This window comes from Trematomus bernacchii, unplaced genomic scaffold (assembly GCF_902827165.1).
Source record: "Trematomus bernacchii unplaced genomic scaffold, fTreBer1.1, whole genome shotgun sequence".
In the NCBI taxonomy this organism is placed as follows: Eukaryota; Metazoa; Chordata; class Actinopteri; order Perciformes; family Nototheniidae; genus Trematomus; species Trematomus bernacchii.
The window spans coordinates 11,850,857-11,862,920 of record NW_022987828.1 but is presented as its reverse complement, the minus strand read 5'-3'; the positions used below and the strand labels follow the sequence as shown (position 1 = coordinate 11,862,920).

The 12,064-nt window shown below is 42.2% G+C and overlaps 1 protein-coding gene across 1 annotated transcript in view; it reads left to right on the top strand.

The window, feature by feature from the left end:
- Positions 1–12,064, top strand: part of LOC117499956 (protein bicaudal C homolog 1-like) — a 58,952-nt gene that overhangs the window by 28,328 nt on the left and 18,560 nt on the right. Inside the window, 5 exon segments of the mRNA XM_034152669.1 lie at positions 881–960; positions 2,427–2,585; positions 4,030–4,083; positions 8,217–8,399; positions 10,434–10,685. Of these exon segments, the coding sequence (XP_034008560.1) occupies positions 881–960; positions 2,427–2,585; positions 4,030–4,083; positions 8,217–8,399; positions 10,434–10,685 (728 nt within the window).

Below are 12,064 nucleotides of genomic sequence, written 5' to 3'. Positions count from 1 at the left end.
TGTTTTTTAAGGGTTCTTATTTGTGTTCTGTTCTTTGCTCTTTGAAACTCAGAACATGCTTCCATGGGGTTTGCAGAGTTCCCAACTACTAAGAGTAAATCTACCTCAGTGAGTCCTGACTGGAGCCCATACTGTAAATCTCAGATGCTTTAAGTGTGTGTATGGGGAGGGGTATTCCTGGAAAGCAGCTTAGTTGACTTCCTGCTGCTCAGTACAGTTAACACAGAGGCGATGGACCATGAGTGTGTAGTACATGCGTGTGCACATTTTAATTTGTGTGTGTTCATGCATTTTCACATTTGCGTTCTCCAGGGGTCCAGCATGCGCGGAGCCAGATGTTAGCTTACCCAACGCTACACAAGCATTAGCTCTGAATGCTTTTGGTATGCAGTGTTTGGTTATTTTATCTGAAGTATTAAGAGGCTGACAAGGCTTCTGGGAGCACAGGTTACTCAAGCTATTGGGACCTTTACTTCTGTTGTGTGACCACTGAGAGCATTTTTCTGTAGCGGGGTGCTAAGAGCACACAAAGTGTTCTGAAGGATTTCCTGAATATAATTCCACAGAGCTGCACTCCTCCTCCTCCTCCTCCTCCTCCTCCTCCTCCCATGGTGTGGTTGCTCTTCAACTTAAATGAGACTCGGCAGATATCAAAGCAGCAATTACTGCTGCAGAGGTATTCTCTGACCTGCTCTAATTCGTTGACACATCCAGACTGCTGTGTAATGTTTGGTTAAATGGATTCAAATTGTGTCCCACACCCTCACGTTGCATCTCTTCCCTTTTTTATCAGCACTGACACTCTCACGCATAATAACATCCACAAGTTAAACATCCCTCTCTCTGCTTTTCTCTTTTCTTCCACTGTTATTCCCTGCAGATCCACACATCAAGGTGTGCGGGAAGAGGGACAATGTGAGGGAAGCCAAAGACAGAATTATGTCCGTCCTCGACACAAAGGTACGGTAAACATCTTTTATCGAGGTAAAGATAAGACTGTGTGTCATTCCCCTTTTTCTCTTTTTCACTCTCTTTGACTCCTTTTTCTCGCTGCTGTTCAGTTTGCATTAATGTATTTCACCTCGGCTCTCCCACTGGTCAGTGACAGATTGCACACAGCAGTGTGGTGTAAACTTGGCACTTATCTGGCCAGATACTCTCATCCCAAGCCTTGTCAGGGATTGTGGTGTGTGTGTGTGTGTGTGTGTGTGTGTGTGTGTGTGTGTGTGTGTGTGTGTGTGTGTGTGTGTGTGTGTGTGTGTGTGTGTGTGTGTGTGTGTGTGTGTGTGTGTTGTGTGTGTGTTGTGTGTGTGTGTGTGTGTGTGTGTGTGTTGTGTGTGTGTGTGTGGGTGTGTGTGTGTGTGTGTGTGTGGTGTGTGTGTGTGTGGGTGTGTGTGTGTGTGTGTGTGTGTGTGTGTGTGTGTGTGTGTGTGTGTTGTGTGTGTGTTGTGTGTGTGTGTGTGGTGTTTGTGTGTGCAGGTTTCCGTTGCCATGGAACACACAGAAAATTGTACCTGGACGATTGCGCTGTAGCACCCCCTGGGGGCCTGCACTCATCTGTGCACTTTGGCCAGCCCGACACAAAAGAGCAACACATTATTGGCTTAGTTTATACCGTCTTGTATGTCTTTGTCACGAAAAGGCCATTTATTTTAGTCTGGCAGACAAAGATATTTATTAATGCGACTAATTTATTTTAATGTACTGCATACTTTGTTGCTTTTTGCTTCTTTTCAAAAGGGCTGCTGCATATGAAAGTGTTTAAAAGAGGGCTTTCAGTAAAGCAGCATTTATAATAAGAGGAAACCAATGGACATGCACCAAAAGCCTCTTTCTCTGCCAATTTCTTTTCTCTGACCTGCCAATCTGAAAAGGGGTTCTTTATTGAAAAATTGACTATGTGGTTTCAAGCCTCTCAAATATGAAGGTTTCTTGCTTTTCTCTCTCATACTGTATATCATAATAATTGTCAGCTGACAATACACACATTTAAACACATCACCTTGGATTGTGAGAACTACAGTAGGATGTGCATTTTTCTAACTTTTCTGACATTGTATAGACCAAACAATTAATTATTAATTAAAAAAACAACATCAGATTAATCGATAATGGAAGAAATGTCGGTCGCAGCCCAACTGGTGGCTGATCGAGCGGTGCATCTGTAGGGAGCGGAGAGAGAGAGCATACACTTGTCACAAATGTCACAGTGATGAAGGTTATCTATTGAGTTTAATAAGCTTTCTGTGATGACTGCAATATTTTGCAACTTGGATGTATTGCATGACACCTTTCTAACTGTATTATGAAGTGCCTTTTCAAATAAACATATCAAAAGATGCATCTTTCTCTGAGTACCAAGCTGCACAAACTGAGCATTATAAATCAAAGTTTCATCACACAGCCCTCTCTTTTCTGCTCATTAGAGTAACAGGGTAACTCTGAAGATGGACGTCTCCCACACAGAGCACTCCCACGTTATCGGCAAAGGTGGCAACAACATCAAGAGGGTGATGGAGGAGACGGGTTGCCACATCCATTTCCCAGACTCTAACAGGAACAACCAGGCAGAGAAAAGCAACCAGGTATGTGATCTACAACATGGATATACTCAGAGGCGTCTCAATGAGGCATCAGAGGTAGATGGATGGAGTGAGTGAGCCGTTTCCTGCCAGCTGATCAAAGACTCCTCCTCATCGAATATGTGCTTTGATCTCTTGAACCACAATTTTACACGATTGATGTTTTGAGTGTAAGTGTTTTGAATTCTTCCACCTTAAGTGGTTACTATCATCAGCCCTTCACAATTCACTTGCTTCAGTTGTAGCTCAAGTTGTTCTAAATAGTTGTTTTGATCTTTGCATGCAGCCCTCGAGCCAATTCATTACCTGTCAAAGCATCCCGGGCCGGACATTTTAGAGAGGGTTGGTCCAGCTGGCTGTTTTGATTGGCCAGCCGAGAGGAAGTCGGTGTGTTTTGGCTGGACTGGCTGTAGAGGAGCAGTCGGATCCTGCTGTAATTACCCTTGAAGTGTAGTATGAGGAGTTCAGCAGTGCACTCTGCCAGGCACGACATTAGATCTCTATCTTGGCCAGGTGCTCTGAAGTGCACACTGACAATTCAATCCGTTTTAAAGGTCACTGATTTCAACCCTAACACTGTGGATTTTGCATAATAAGATATGCCTGAAGTCAGTATTCTGTATCTCATACACTGTCCGACCCCTCCAGTCTTACTCTGATGATGCAAGTCCGGGCTGATGAGTAGCAAGAGACTCTTTTTTTTAGGGCTTAGGCCACTTAGGTTGTTCCAGAAGCTTTCTGACTGCAGCAGAGCCTGGGAGATACAGTGCAGATACAGAGCATATTAAAGTGCAGTGCTGTTATATAAGCATATATAGATGACTGTGAAAATCAATGAAGTGGCTACTTACCTTTCCTTTTTACTGCAGCTACTAGGATTCAGGCTATTTTTCAAGCACTCTTCATGTTTCCTAGAATGAAGCATAAAAGGGTTTTCACTGTGTATACTGTATATGCATAGTATGTGTGTGGTTTGTTAATTTGGCAGAAACGGGTCAGAGATTAACCAGACTGCCGATATTTATGTTTGCTTGATCATTTCATTTTAATAAAAGCTCCCAAGAACAAGTTTTTCTTTGCTCCACTATTCATCACTTTTTAAAATGTCTTAACAGTTAATCTGGCCTCCTCTCTTGGTGGTTGTTTTAAAAAAAATACTTCAATTGTCGAGGCCATTTTTATAATGCTGTGTTAGTTCGTGGTTACTGTAATTGTGTGGTTCAAGAATATAAAACATTACATTAACTGGAAATATGTCACAATGGGGATTAGGTTTCAGTTACGAGGAAGCCCTTAAACCTCTCCTGCTTTCATTATATTTGTTCTAGAGTTTTTCTTTCGACTTTTAAATGAAGTGCAACTGTATGCAGCGATCCGAGCCATTATTTGTCTTGGATTGGTTTTGAACTGGCTAACTGATTTACATGTACCTTTTTATTGTGAACAGGTGTCCATCGCAGGGCAGCCAGGAGGGGTGGAGGCCGCTCGAGTCAAAATAAGGGTAAGTTGGAACCCAGCCGATATATTTTAAAGGGATACTGCACGCAACGTTTTAAGTGTGTTAAACGAATATTCCCTGCAGGTTTGTAAGTATTTCATTTTTGACCTTTTTGAGGCATGACAAGCGTGGTCCTCTATACTTTTTGACAATTGCAATTGATTGTATTATCGACCAATTTAATCATGTTTTTGCCAAATATATTACTGCCTCAGTTTGCACACGTCACTGTGTTGAAGATTGAAGCATGAAATCGCCAGGCTCCACTTTGCTGCTTTGTGAGAGGAGGCAGGATTGATCTATCTGTCAGGAAATATTGATTGTTTATACTTTTCTATTATAACTGCACAGCAAAATAATACTAGCAGCAGAGAAAGAGGGATGCTGCTTGACTGCAGTGTGACAGAGATTGATCACAGGAAAATAATATGAAAAAAGTCCTGCTGTTGTAGCTTTCTAACCTGCTAGCTCCTGAAGTTCATGTTTACAACTCCACCCACGCTATTTCCTGTTCCCCCTGCCTTTGGCAACACTCGCCTGGCCAATTTTGGACCGCAGCTAAACAGTGCTTGTCTCCTGCTCTTACAAAAAACAACTCACAATCCTTGCCTTCTCATTAGCGATCCTGACTAACCCTTTCCAACTCATTTGTAACCCTGAAACGCTGTAGTAGTCGTCCAAAGTGCATCACTCAATACAGTTACTTCCTCCATAAACAAAAAATCGGATTTACAGTAAGACAGCCTACTTCTCTTCCTAATCCAGCTGATGTGAGAGTTCCAGGGTTACAGTAGGTAATTGTGCACTTCAGGCAATGTTTCAGCGCTTCCTCTTAGCCGCAAGCACCATTCCTCCTAAGCTACTCCCAGACCACTTCTACCAAAACAATTGTAAAATACAAGCTCGAGCCTCGGCCCCTTTGCCATCTCCAGCCAATTTCTAGCCTCTTCCCTGTCTTCAGTTTCAGTCTGACTGGAAGCCCGACCTCCAGCCTCAGCTCTGTTGGCAGACGACCCCTCTGCTCGTGTGAAGTGTTAAATCCCTGAACTTTTGCTGTATTTCAACACCGCAGCAGAATGCTACAGCGAACACGTTCCTCCACTGTGGACTGACCAAAACTAACAACGCTTGTGAGAATGACTGAGTGAGTGGAGTGTGTGTGATGGAGAGCGAGACAGAAGGTCATGCTGGATATTTTTGCAGTGTGATTTGGCAAATGTCTGCATGTACGCATACTCCCACCTCTCCAAGCTCATTGCTTATTTTCATAAGCAGCACGCCGCAACCCAGGTCATCAAATCTTTTAGCTATGGGTGAAAAAAGGGATAATCAAACCAAACTGTAGCAGTGTTGTACAAAGAGGTTTATAATATAAGCTGTAGAGAACCGCAAAGATTGTTCTGGCCTCCAAAAAACACACAGTCAGCGGATGACGAGGGCGGATCAAAGGACAGGTTTCCCTCTCTGTCAACTTGGCTCCTTCTGAAGCAGACCTTGATACTCACCTCATCCCATGATTCCCAAATACCTTGTGTGCTGTTCCATAAAACACTCAATACTCACGACTAGACAGTCCTTCCACACATAGCATTTATTATGTACGCGCTTCATCACTTCATTTGGAGCCAATTTCCCTTAACTGCGGTGAAGGAAAGTAGCCCATAGGAAAGATATATTTTCTAATAATTATTGAACTTTTTACTTTATCAGCACTGGCAGCTCACTACTTACACGCCATTAAATGTATTTCCACTCAAATAAAATATCCGGACAATAATTGGCAGTGATAAATCTGGCTAAGTATATTTTATCAAGTACTGTATGTTTTGAAGTACTTGTGCTTTAGTTAAGTGTTTCCATTTTCTGCTACTTAATACTTTTACTCCACTATATTTAATTGACATAATTAAATGGTTTCTGCAGTTTCAGATTCAGTACAGAATATTAATCTGATATAATATAATTATAAAACCAATAATAAATTATACTAATACTTGTGTATATTAGTTAAGCATGAAGATTGATAATTGCAATGAAGGACCTTAACTTGAAAGAGTATTACTGGTTACTTTTACGTTAAATATACCACTCCTCCTGGTGGTACTGGTCAATAAATCAATACTTACATACTACCTTATCCAGAGTGTCTTTAAATGTACAGTTTCTTTGTAAATGTTAGCAGTCTCCCTGTTAGCGAGTTCTGCTATTATTTTTAAATTGCAGGTATTTTATTTTAGCACAAATTTGAAACATTTTAAATAAATAATAAAAACGTTTACTATTAAGTGTTGCTTTGAAAGAGTAGTTTTAAATTAGCTTTCTTGCTGAGAGTAAGATAAGATAGAGGCTAACAATATTCTCATCCAACTCTTACAAATAGATTTAAAATCTTTCCCAAAATATCCAACCACTGCTATAAAATCAGTTTGGAAAAAGAGGAATGAGGGGATTTTTGGAGTTTGTATTGTTTCAAAATCAAAGCGCCACATCATAAAAAGCAGAAAGAGTTTACTCCAGTTTGTTGACCCCCTACGGTTGAGGTCTCCAGTGAATAACAATATACAGTGCACTGTTAGTTTGGTTCTGGGTGGCCTTAAGACCACATCCTCCCCCATCTCTCCTGAAGCCAGAAGTCAGGGCTGGTCTCCCTGAGGTGGATCAGCGATGAATGTAATGTCCCTTTAACATTCAGAAATACTACAGTGGCCTTGTAAGGTCTACTGTATTTCAGAGGCCCTCTTGGGTGGAGATGTGTTTGAGTCTGAAACAAGTCGGTTGTTGAGGTGATGGATTCTCGGGGGGGTTTCTTTGAGCTTTCAGAGGTGGCGCTGACAGGCAGGTGATGAAAGGTCTGGCTGGTTGCTTTACCTCGAAAGATATTTTTCTTCATCTCTCACCCTTATGCCGGGAGAACTGAGGCTTTCTAACAGCGCTTTCAGATTGAATTCATGTGAAACTCATATGTGCCAGGTAGACTTTTTGAGGAGAAAAAAAGCTGAGGTCAGCTCCACCATATAAAAATCAGTCCATTCTTCATTCAGCACCCGACTCCTGCTGCTCTGCTTGTCCTCTCTTGCATTTCCCTCAGTGCTGACCTACATTTCTCAAGCCCTGAGAGAGCGAGTGCTGAAACATGATATAAATGTAAGGCCAGGCGCATATGGGACTGATCAGGGATGCATTTCTTTGGTCAGAGCAATTCATGCTGCTTGCCCTTCACTGGCAGCCAAAACCATAGTGGCGCTCTGCCCAAGAGCCAGTGTTTGGATAACATTGTGTGCGTGTCTATTCATTCTCTTCTGTCTGTGTGTGTGTGTGTGTGTGTGTGTGTGTGTGTGTGTGTGTGTGTGTGTGTGTGTGTGTGTGTGTGTGTGTGTGTGTGTGTGTGTGTGTGTGTGTGTGTGTGTGTGTGTGTGTGTGTGTGTGTGTGTGTGTGTGTGTGTGTGTGTGTGTGTGTGTGTGTGTGTGTGTGTGTGTGTGTGTGTGTGTGTGTGTGTGTGTGTGTGTGTGTCTCGAGGACCTTTCTGTCTGCCTCTATTTTGTTTGAATGTCTGCTGTGATACAAATGACAAAGGCTGAAGTATGAAACTGCTCCTGTGGTTAAATTCAACGACTTGAAATCAATGTGTGCCAAAGAACATGCTGATTTTTTTTGCAGAACTTTTAAATATGTGTGTGAGTGATGTTCAAATCTGTAGCAAACTTCATGTAACAAAGGATATCTGTAATGCTGACACTGCTGACCTCGCTTTAAATGAACTTCTCTGGATTTATTTGAGCCGACAGATTTACATTCCAAGTTTTGCCACCTTCTGCTAAAGGAACTGTTGTTATGTCTGTATGTCAAGTCACATCTGTCTCTACACTATGTAAAGAAATCACCCATTTTTTTCGTGTTTTTACTTGGTGCCATATGGTCTTAATCATTCTGAGTGACAGCTCAATGTGATAAAACAGTGCCTGTTTGTGATTTTTGTTAAAGAAATCTAACATTAAATGTTTTACTTCCTGGCAGAGCATATGGCAGCATAATGATAAGCTATCATAACTGCAGTATTTCAGCATGGTTTAGGTTTTTTTTCCTAAGTCATTTCACTTTCTTTTCCCTCCTCTCCTTAAATCCCTCCATGTTGTAGGAGCTGCTCCCCGTTGTGCTGTCCTTCGAGCTTCCTGCCATCATGCAGTCGGACCCCAGCTCCCCCACCGTGCAGCACATCTCGCAGACATACAACCTCACCGTCTCCTTCAAGCCCTCGACCCGCCTCTACAGGGCCACCGGCGTGGTCCGCGGCTCGCAGAACAACACCAATGCTGTCAAGGTGAGGAGGGTCTCAAAAATGTGGTGTCATTACTGGATAGTTGAGTGAATTAGCAGTAACCAAAACCCCAACATATTCAAATTAAAAACCCATAAAGAAAGAAAAGCATCAAATATTCACGTAATCTGAGCTAGTTTGCTTGATAAGTGTTGAAACGATTACAAGATTGTTGTCAAATACTGTTCTGTCATTGTAATAATTGTTTTGTGCATTATTATTATACAGTACATATAAGCCCATCATTTCAGTACATATTGACTATATGACTCACATGATTTTGTCATCAAATTATTTCGATGTTGATGCTCTAGTTTCCATTTTACAGTAAACCTCTATATATACACTTATTTAGTGTCGCAATAATATCAACAATATCAATAATGTTTTTGTTTGGATGTTTCCCTTTAAATTGGACTGAGGTTATGAGGGGGGCAAATCACAAAAGTTGCAGTTTCAACACTCCCAAAAGCCAGTGTTGTGTCAAAATTGCTTGAATAACTAACTGAGCCCTGACCTGTCATTTCAGCGTAACAATATTTGAATTAATACCCTCATTCTTCCCCAAACGTTTACATGGCGAGCCACAGACCAAAAAAAGCTTTCCAGAGCTGCCGCATGTCGAGGCCCACCAACACTGTCAGTGTTCCTCACTTTTCTTGCTTTAAGTGCCTCATTACTTTCAGCACCACAGGGGCAAGAGAGTGCTGAGAGATGTTTGGTCGCTTAAACTGGACAGCTGCTGGTTCAGCTCTTGAAACACCACCAAGTCCAGAAGTCTCTCCTGAATTATTATTTTTTAGATTGTGATATTTCTTACTGTCTTTCCAATCTGCATATTGTTAATGCATAAACCTAATGTATTTTTGATGTATTGCATATACTCACAGATTCCTTAACATCTTAGTTGCGGCTAGTTAAAGCCTTCCAAGGATTATGTTAATAAAGTCGTGCCAAGTGTCCATTATAGAGCCTCTGTTAACAATGTGGCACCCAGTTCTGTGCCAGCGAATGCATTTGGCATACATGCATCCCTGCATTTATTTATTCATGTACGCTACTGCACTTACATTTGGATTTGCATACTAGTGTACATTTAGACACATTTTCTGTGTTCTGTGCACATGCATAAACTAAATAGCACGACCCCTGAGTGTGTGGTAGGTCGGAGGGGTCAGTCGGGATCGGGAAGCATGCCAGATGAAGGCGAGTGTATTAGAGGAATATGTGCACTATGTCATGTGGTGGTGTGAGACCCTTGGATTGCCAAAACCACTGTGGATTGTTGTGTTATGCTGGCCACAGTGTGGATTCCCTTTGCACTCTGGAAATGACTTGGTTTACTGGGCCAAGTGATGTCGTGCAGAGGCATAGCAGAGACAGCGAGGAATGAGAGTGCTCAGCAGGCCAGCAGATGCAGTGGAAAATATAATAGTTTCCATGGGTTGTATAGAAAACACTGATGTGATGGGCTATATGCCCTACTGCTCGTCTTGGTAACTGAACGTTGATGTGGTCTGGAAATTGCCCTAGATGTGATATTGTTCCAGCTTTTTAATGTGATTTCCTTTCTACTTTTATAGTCTTGGGACAAGTCAGTAAATTGACCATAATTTATTCTTTGTTTTATTGTTGGCAGATTTAATTTTAACATCCGCTGGACGTTTCCCACTATAAGCATGCACCCAAAATGATATAGAAAACTCACTTTTATATTGTATACTCCTCATACAAAACGAAAGATTGTTATAATCTGAATACATGATGGCATGGATGCTATAGTTTTCATGTAAAGTAGGATTGAATACACATTTACTTCTAATCATATTATGATTTTGAAGCCAAAATGATGTTTGTTTTTATCTAGAGTTTTTGTGAAGACATTAATAGTCCTGAGACAATGTAAGATACTGATATAGGTGGGGTTAGCATTCGGCTCAAAGCACCCTGTACCTATGTGTAGTTTCACAGACTGCTAGAAGGAATGTATAATGTATTTTTCCACTGTTACATTGCCTTGTTCCCTTGCTTCCCCAGAGGGGCACGGCTCTGCTGCTGGAGCACTTGGCGGGCAGCCTGGCGAGCACCATCTCAGTCACCACCCACCTGGACATCGCTCCCCAGCACCACCTCTTCATGAAGGGCCGCAATGGCAGCAACATCAAGCACATCACTCAGAGAACCGGAGCCCAGATCCACTTCCCCGACCCCAACAGCCCCCAGAAGAAATCCACAGTCTACATCCAGGGCACCATTGAATCAGTCTGCCTGGCACGGCAGTACCTCATGGTGTGTGTGCTTTCCTTCTTGACATCCACTGGTTGTAAATAATTACTTTAAATTGCTAAGCTTTGTTTTTCGGGGTTAAGGGATTGCATTGGTTTCTTTACATACACAGATTCCACATGTTGTTTGGTAGCTATAATGGTGGCATTGTCTCACTAACATCATCATGGTATGTGTGAATGATGCGTGGGTTTTGAGATGGCTTTTAGGAAGTAAACCATGATTGCCTTTGCGGCTTCTGTATAGCCTCGGCGAGATTTTCTTGGCTCTGCTCTTGCTGCTGAAAGGTCCAGTTGTACAACAATCTGTAGCTGGCACACGATGCATGATTCTTAGCCACATACCTGCATGTGAGATGGACACACGCATTTGCGTCAGCTTGGTTTGGGCTCTTAATGTCTTTGCTGTGTACAGATTATCCTTCTCGGTGTTGATGGTAATGGTTTGGCTTGCATGTATAGTATATTTTGGGGGATTTAAATTACGCTGCCTGTAATTCAGAGGTTAGCACATTGGAGTTTTTTGGACCAGTAGAAAGCGCATCACAATTACATTTCTGTGTGTTAAAAATGCTCTGTGGTCATTCTTGTCTTGTTGCCTGTAACCACTGAGGCTACCCTTATCTGAATTGCTGATTATAATCAGATGTCTGTTTAAAAACTGTGCAACAGTGATGGCCGTTTAATTACCACTGGCTAAAACACTTCTGCTGAGCTGGGGCATATAAGTGATAAACAACTTTGGCTTTCTGTGTGGAGATCCATAATGTGGAGCGGTAATTCAGTAACAGAGGCCTTCTCTTTGTCTGCGGTCTCCCATTTGGCCCCAAGGACATTTAGCAAATGCCAAAGTTGTTGTAGTGGCTAAACATGACTTTCTCTTGGTGTGGACACACAAGAGGGAGACTCTCACTCTCTGTCTGAGTGAGGCTGTACAAAAAATGATTTATTTTAAGAAGAGTTAGAGGGGGGAGGAGAAGCATAGACAGCAGGGGATGGGAGATGAAGTTGAGAAATGGAGGGGAAAGAAGGAGTAGGGGAGTAGCTGTGAATGCACTAGAGAGGAGTCCAGCTCTCAGTTGTGTGATTTGGCCTCTTCCAGCCAGACTGTAGATTACAGCTTCAATCTCAGGCCCTGTCAGAGCCAGCCTGGCCTCTATACTCTGTTGCTAATTACACCCACTCACAATAGGAACGCCGGCCAGCACTCGGCCCAAAATATAGAGGTCTGTGGTGCTTGTGGTGGTGATCATGCAAAACAGATTGCTCTTTGCGGAATTTCCCAAACGCTGTGTGGGATGAACTCAGCAGTGGATCTTGTATTTATTGGTATGCCTAACATATAGGTCTGCAAATGGTATAATATAATAAGGAAATGTACTG